The sequence below is a fragment of the Colobus angolensis genome, unplaced genomic scaffold, assembly GCF_000951035.1.
Source record: "Colobus angolensis palliatus isolate OR3802 unplaced genomic scaffold, Cang.pa_1.0 Scaffold182, whole genome shotgun sequence".
Lineage (NCBI taxonomy): Eukaryota > Metazoa > Chordata > Mammalia > Primates > Cercopithecidae > Colobus > Colobus angolensis.
In genome coordinates, this window is record NW_012114955.1 from 1216116 (window position 1) to 1224165 (window position 8050).

Below are 8050 nucleotides of genomic sequence, written 5' to 3' on the forward strand. Positions count from 1 at the left end.
CTGAGCTCAGGAGTTTGAGACCAGCGCAATGGTTCACACCTGTAATCCAGCACTTTGGGAGGCCGAGGCAGGAGGATCACCTGAGCTCAGGAGTTCGAGACCAGCCTGGACAACATGGTAAAACCCCATCTCTACTAAAAACACAAAAAATTAGCCAGGCGTGGTGGTGCATGCCTATAATCCCAGCCACTCGGGAGGCTGAGGCAGGAGAATTCCTTGAACCCAGAGGTTGCAGTGAACCGAGATTGTGCCACTGCACTTCAGCCTGGGCGACAAAGCGAAACTCTGTCTCAAAAAAACCAAAACCCACATCAAAAAACCAAACTGGAGAAAACAGGAGGATTATCATTTTAAAAGAGTATGTTTTTTCTTTTTTGAGACAGAATCTCATTCTGCCACCAGGCTGGAGTGTAGTGGTGCAATCTCGGCTCACTGCAACCTCTGCCTCCCAGGTTCAAGCTGTTCTCCTGCCTCAGCCTCCCGAGTTGCTGGGATTACAGGCGTGCGCCACCATGCCTGGCTAATTTTTGTATCTTTAGTAGAGACAGGGTTTCACCATGTTGGCCAGGATGGTCTCGATCGCTTCACCTTGTGATCCTCCCGCCTCGGCCTCCCAAAGTGCTGGGATTACAGACGTGGGGTACTGGCCCCGGTCTGTTTTTTGCATGTAAGGATAACTAACATTCACCTGCATCATTTCAGTGCTGGTATAGGACCAGAAACAGAAAAAATTTCCCTTCACAACAAATGTAAAATGGCTGTGTCGGGTAAACCACAAGTATTAAATCCAGGAGACAGAAATTGGTCATCTTTCAATATTTGTAATAAAAATAAAACTGTTTCTTTATTTGCTTTTCCCCCCGATCTTAATAAATCTTTACTCTAAAAAAAAAAAAATGCTCTCCCACCCCTGTGACTGGGCCACCCACTGCCTGTCTCGTCCTCACGTCTCAGCACAACTGTCGCCTTGCAGCGCCACCTGCTGGCCAGATGCTCCACAAACTGCACTCAGCTGCGGAGAGGCAAAGGGTCCCTGCCAGCTTCCCCAGTTCCCCTAGGGATGGTGCAGCCCTCACCGGCCTGGCATGGGGTTCCAGAACAGTCCACTGGAGTCAGAAAAAATCTGGGGCTGGCGGAGGGGTGGCATAATACATAACTCATATCTCATCTACCTCCCCCTGACCCCAGGGAGTCGGGTGTGCACAAGGACGGACAGAAGCCACTTCCCCAACTGCCTGTCTCTGCCACCCGGCCCAGCAGAGGCAAGGAGGTGTGGGCCCAGGGCCCCTCCTCGCATTTCCCCTCCTGCCCCAGGCTTCCAGTACTAGGCTCATCCCTGTACTCACGGGCACAGGTCGGACAGCAGTGCTGGGGCCCAGGGGCCAGGAGCTGGCTTGGGGGGCAGCCCACCAGGCTGGGACACTGCCGCCGGTGACAGCGAAGGCTGGGAGGCCCCTTAGGCTGTGGCTACAAGAAGGAGTGAGCAGTGGTGGGTCCCGGGCCACAAAAACCCAGAGCTGCCCTTGGCGGGGACTTCCGGCCCCTCCCTCTGCTTGCTGCAACCTCTTCCGGGACGCATCTTGGGCCCTGAACTCCAGGCTGAAGAGAGACTCAGAGTCTTCTAGACATGCTCCTCACCCCATGCCCTAGTCTCCGAGATGATGTCTCCTTCTCCTTTCAGTCACTTGGGCCTGAGCCCTCATGTGACCTTTGATCCTCCGGCAGGCTCATGCCATCCTCCTCCCCAGGGCCATGGCTTAGTCCCCTGGCCTGTGATGTCATTTGCCTGCTCCAGGCCCTTCCAGGGCCTTGCAGATAGAACCTCCACAACCCTAGCCACGTCCCAGGTGGCTCTCCGGCCATACACAGTCATCCTGCACTGCAGCCGGGGGACCACCCATGGCCTTCTGCATACTTGGAACCTGGGCTCCTTGTCTAAACCCAGACCTCCAGGCCCTGTTGGTCCCAGCCCTGCCTTGTCTCCTGGCCACAGGGATACACTCGTCTGGCCCCCAGAGTGCCCGCTCCATGAAGTGACCAGCTTGGCTGGGCCTCATCCCATGCTGCCCACTCCCCACCCCTCGAGGTGCCCTAGCCCCTCCACTGAGCCCTCACCTACCTGGCAGATGCACACTTCACAGGGGTCTGCCCCAGGCTGGAAGCTTTCCCCGGGCTCGTACTTCCGGCCTTCATGCTCACAGTCTTTGGGGTGAGAGCAGAACGGGACCAGGGGGCCTTCAGGTTGGCAGTGAGGCCGGGGTGGAGTCCTCTGTCCCCAGACTCCCCCTGACCCCAGGGAGTGGGGTGTGCACAAGGACGGAGGCCACTTCTCCAACTACCTGTCTTTGCCACCCAGCCCAGCACAGGCAGGGAGATTTGGGCCCAGGGCTCCCTCCTTGCCTTTCCCCTCCCGTCCCAGGCTTCCAGTACCAGAGCATCGAGGACAGCAGTCCTGGGGCCCCTGGTGGGGCTGGGTGCAAGAGCTGATGCACTGGATGCGTGCACAGGTGACGACACCCTCGTGACACACGCAGGAGGAGCAGGCACTGTCGGGGGGCACCCAGCTACTGCCTTCAGGGTGCTCTTCCCCATGAGCCAGGCAGCCTGTGGTGCAAGGTGGGCAGGCATGAGCTTGGAGGTCGAGATCTGGACGTCTGCCCCTGGCCCCCCACCCTCAGTGGTCAGCTAGGCACATGGCGCCAGGAGTAGTGGGTTTGCAGGGATATGGCGGGAAGGCAGGATGGGGCAGAACTCCTGTCTGTTGTGGAGGGGAAAGGCACTGGGTGGGGTTCAGAACACCTGGGTTCTAATCCTGTTCTATTCCTGCTTGCTCTGAAGACCAAGCTCCAGGCAGCGTGCACTGCTCAGTGCAGCCCGCACCGGCCACAGTACCTGACATGTAGCAGCTGTGTCATGAATGCATGTGGACCAGGTGAATGGCTCCATCGCTAACTGTGTGCCCAAGGTAACTCAATCTTTCTGAGCCTCAGTCTCCTCATCTGTTAAATGGGGATTTCCTCTGTCCTGCCTCCCTCACAGAGCAAGTGAAATGCTATGACAGTTCTGTGGTTCTGTAGAAACAACACCAGGCTGCACAGTGTGTGGGGCGAGGGGGCAGTGGGCAGGGCGAGGGGGCAGTGGGCAGGCTCAGAAAGGCTCAAGTTCAGAGCCAGATGGCCCAAGTGCCCATCTTGGCTCTGCCAGCTTCTCTACCTCTCTGTACCTCCACTTTCTCATCTGTAAAATAGGAGGAATAAGAGTACTTATCTGGTAAGGTTGTTGTGCTGATTAAATGAGATAATACACGTAAAGTGCTCAGGGCCTGGCACATGCTACCTGCTCACTGAATGTCAGGTATCTTGATGATGATGATGATGATGATGATGGTGGTGGTGGTGGTGGTGGTGATGATGATGATGATGAATGGGGTGTGGTTAGAAAGAGGGGCAGCTTTTTATTTTATTTTTGAGACAGAGTATTCTTTGTTGCCCAAGCTGGAGCGCAGTGGTACAAATGCAGCTCACTGCAGCCTCAAACTCCTGGGTTCAAGTGATCCTCCTGCCTTGGCCTCCCAAAGTGCTGGGATTGCAAGCGTGAGCTGCTGCACCCAAACCAAGAGAGGCAGCTTTGAGGGAACTCTAACCAGCACCTGGAAGAGGGATGGTCTGGGCAGTCCAGGACAGGGAGAGGTAGGAGAAGCTGAAGGTGGCAAGGGTGTATGCAAGCGCCAATTGTGGGGGCAGGGAGGTGGGAGAAGAGCTGGCTGAGGGGAGGGAGGTGGGGTGGACAGAGGGACATAGGGCCAAGGGGCTGAAGCAAGGGGTAGGGCTGGGGGCAGCCATACCTCTGCAGCGAGGGCAGCAGCTCCCCGGCTCGGTGACCTGGAGCTGGCAGGGAAGGGGTGGGCACCGCAGCCGCACACAGCTGACCTGGCCAGCCTGTAGGAGATGCAGAAATACTGACTTGCTGCCTAGGCTGGGGCCCAGAGGTGCTATGGTCCAGCCGTCACTCCATGCCTCCCACCTCCTGCTATACCTGACAGCGACACCATTCACAACTGCCTGCTGCTCCCTCAAACTCCTCCCCATTCTGGTGCTCCCGGCCCTGAGAGACGCAGCCTGTGGGGGACATACCTCCTGGGTGGAGGGCCTGTACCACCCTGCCCTGCTCAGCCCAACCTTAGGTCTGGCAGGAAGGGAAGGGGGAGGCAGAGGTGGGGAAGGGCATGGGGGCCGGGCACGAGGAAGGCAGCTCACTGTGGCAAACAGGGCAGAAGCAGGGGCCTGGAGAGGGGTGGGGGCAGAGAGCTGGGGGACATGGCTTCTTCTGGCAGCGCATGGAACCTTCCTGGGGGAGAGAGGCCCATCACACCCTCAACTGGGCTGCACATTTCCCCAGGGCTGGAGCCCCTACTGAGCCTGCAGGGGCCCAAACACCCTCCCTTGGCCCAGGAGACCTGAGCCCAGTCCTGTCCCATGAGATGTCAAGGGCAGAGTGTAGCCCTTGCCACCTGAGTGGAGGAGACAGCCTCTTCCTGGCCGGAGAAGAGGATCAAGGGAGGAAAGGTTACCAAAGTCCCAAAGGGGCTGCCTCACCTGGCAGGTGCAGAGGGAACAGGCAGGGTCAAGTGGGTCAGGAAGGGTCTCTCCAGAGGCAGCAGTGACGCCATGGTAGTGGCATCCTGGCAGAGTGGGGAGTCCAACAGAAGAGCTGCCATCAACAGAACTGCCACTGTCACTCACACACAGCCCCTTCCCCCTCCACGCATACTTGCACACAGCCACACCCACAGCCACACACACACATACACATACCCACATATATATACATACCCAGGTACACACACAGCCACACCCACAACCACAGCCACACACACACACACACACATACCCAGATACACACACAGCCATACCCACAACCACATACACACATACATACACAGACACACACACACACACACAGCAGGGGGGAGTGCAACAGAAGAGTTGCCATCAATGGAACTGCCACTGTCACACACACACGTGTGCAGCCCCTCCCCCTCCACACATACGCACACAGCCACACACACACATACACACACCCACATACACACACAGCCACACCCACAACCACATGCACACACACATATGCAGACACACACACACATACACACATACACAGCAGGAGGGAGTGCAACAGAAGAGTTGCCATCAACGGAACTGCCACTGTCACACACACATGTGCACAGCCGCTCCCCCTCCACACATATGCACACAGCCACACACACACATACACCCACCCACATACACACATATACCCATATACACACAGACACAGACACATACACACACACATACACACATATCCAGATACAGCCACACATACACTTACACACAGAGCCACACACAGACACATACACATACAACCACACACACATGGCCATACACACCCCCACATACACACACAGATGCGCACACACCCACACACATACAGAGATGCCCCCCACATACACACACACATACAGAGATGCCCCCCACATACACACAGGCACACACACACACACACACACACACACAGCCCCCCCCACACACATACACATACAGAGATGCCCCCCACATACACACACCCACACACAGGCGCACACACACACACACACCCACATACACACACAGCCCCCCACACACACATACACAGACACAAATACAGACACACACACACCCCCACATACACAGCTACAGCCATACACACACACACACAGGGCCACACACATACACAGCCACACAAACACACATATACACACAGTCACACATACACAAATACACACACAGCCACACACACAGATACACACACAGACACACATACAGCCACACACATACATATACACAGACACACATACTCACACGATCACACACACAGAGCAACACACACACATACACAGATACACCCCCACAGAGCAACACACACACACACATACACGCACACCCAAAAACACAGGGCAACACATACACAGCCACACACAGATACACACATACACACACACAGTGACACATACATACACACACACAGCCACACACACATAGAGAAACACACACAGCCACACTCACAGCCACACATGGCCACACACATACACACAGAGCCACACACACACAGAGCCATACTCACAGAGCCACACACACAGCCAGACGCACACACACATACAGACACACACAGCCACACATACACAGAGCCACACATACACACAAACACACAGCCCTGCCCGGGACCTCTATCAAAGGTGAGGGAGCCGGAGAGTGAGAGGAAAGTATGGTGGAGCGACAGGCAGTGGGAGGGCTGGGAAGAAAGCGGAATTGGTGAGAGAGGCACCCCTGGGAACCCCAGCAGGGGGAATGGAAGAGCAGGTGTGGCCCTACCCTGGCAGGTCGGGCAGCAGTGCCCAGAGGGGATGAGTGGGTGGCTGCAGCCCGGAGGTTCACAGGGCCGGCGGCCACAGGTCACAAAGCCTCCAAGACAGGTACACAGGTTGCAGGGTTCTCGGGGATCTGGGAACTCCTGGTTACTCAGGTAGGACTCCCCCAGGTACTCACAGCCTTTCAGAGAAGAGACAGAGAGGCCGAGGGGAGGGACATAAAGTGATGAGAGCACAGCGGTCGTAGGCTCTGAGCTTGGGCCTGTTATGCGTCCAAGATCTCAACGATCTAGAGTAGGGGGTGAGGGTCACAGTCCAAGCCCAGGGAGCAATCATGAGGGACGCGGGGTTTGGATTGGCCAAAGGGCAAACTTTCTCCCCTTTGTCCTGCAAAAAACCTTCCTGTTTAACTTGTAGAAAAACACCCACAAGCAATCTGCTGCCCCAGGGTTAAATACTCAGCAGGCCACTGCCAGAGGCACCAGTTTTCCAGCCCGGAGAGCTGGGAGTAGCCCCAGCTGACTCAGGTGGTGCGAACTCAAGGTAGCACCTTTCCCACGCTCTTCCAAGCCCACTGATGAATCCAGGAGGGGGTGAGGTCCCAGGGTGGTGGCAGCCTGCCCTTGGCACCTCTGCCATTTGCTCACCTCCCTTTTTAAAAAAGAGAGGGTGAATTTCAGGCTCAAAGCCTTGGTGGGCAAAAGTATCTGACTAGGATTTAACAACATGATAATTTTAATTGTATTCATTTTTATGGTAATGTGGTCCTGGCAAGTCTACTTTTCCACTTACAGTATGATATAAAACTCCTTTCTAAATCAATTTAAATTAATAAGTGAGGTAATCGGAAGGCAAGTAGTAAACAAAATTACAGTTGGTAGAGGGCGACTGGCCAAAATTGCCAAGATTGCACAAGAGTGAGGGAAGACAGGAGGACTGGGGGACTGGGTCTTTTTACAAGAGCCAAATTTAGGCCCAGAGGTTTTGTAACTTGCCTAAGACCACACACCAAATAGCAACAGAGGCAGGAGAAGATCCAGGCTTTAGTCTCAGGCTTTCTTTTTTTTTCTTTTTTTTTTTTTTTTAGACAAGGTCTCACTCTGTCACCCAGCCTGGAGTGCAGTGGTGAAAACATGGCTCACTGTAGTCTCAAACTCCTAGGCAATCCTCCCACCTCAGCCTCCCAAGTAGTAGAAGAGCCACCGCAACTGATTTAAAATTTTTTGTGTAGAGACAAGAGCTCTCTATGTTGCCAAGGTGGTCTTGAGCTTCTGGGCTCAAGCGATCCTCCTGCCTCAGCCTCCCAAATTGTTGGGGTCACAGGCTCAAGCTAGGCTCCCCGCCTCAGGGCTTTTTCTTACTGTAATAAATAGTTTAGATCCACCCTAGGGCAGTAAAGATTATGCTGACCCAGCCCTCTGGTCCCCTCATCCCACCCCCGCAGTTCCCTATCCCCTGACCCTCACCATCACAGTCAGGGCAGCAGTCGCCCCTGGCAGGGAAGGGGCACAGTGCAGGGGCACATGTCTTGGGCTCGCAGCTCACGCTGCCCTCCCAGCAAAGGCAGAGGTGGCAGGCGGCAGTGGTAGATGGGAAGCGCTCCCCGCTGGCAAACTCCTTCCCCTGGTACAGGCAGCCTGGGCAGAAGGGCAGGGGCTGGGGGCC

The 8050-nt window shown here is 55.5% G+C and overlaps 1 protein-coding gene across 1 annotated transcript in view; it reads right to left on the reverse strand.

Moving 5' to 3' along the window:
• KCP (kielin/chordin-like protein) overlaps nucleotides 1-8050 on the reverse strand; it is a 34849-nt gene that overhangs the window by 6447 nt on the left and 20352 nt on the right. Inside the window, exons 18-26 of the mRNA XM_011939632.1 lie at nucleotides 7852-8022; nucleotides 6390-6566; nucleotides 4596-4681; nucleotides 4257-4347; nucleotides 4036-4118; nucleotides 3845-3938; nucleotides 2431-2604; nucleotides 2120-2202; nucleotides 1347-1467 (exon numbers count right to left, since the gene is read on the reverse strand). Of these exons, the coding sequence (XP_011795022.1) occupies nucleotides 1347-1467; nucleotides 2120-2202; nucleotides 2431-2604; nucleotides 3845-3938; nucleotides 4036-4118; nucleotides 4257-4347; nucleotides 4596-4681; nucleotides 6390-6566; nucleotides 7852-8022 (1080 nt within the window). The remainder of the gene's footprint in view (nucleotides 1-1346; nucleotides 1468-2119; nucleotides 2203-2430; nucleotides 2605-3844; nucleotides 3939-4035; nucleotides 4119-4256; nucleotides 4348-4595; nucleotides 4682-6389; nucleotides 6567-7851; nucleotides 8023-8050) is intronic.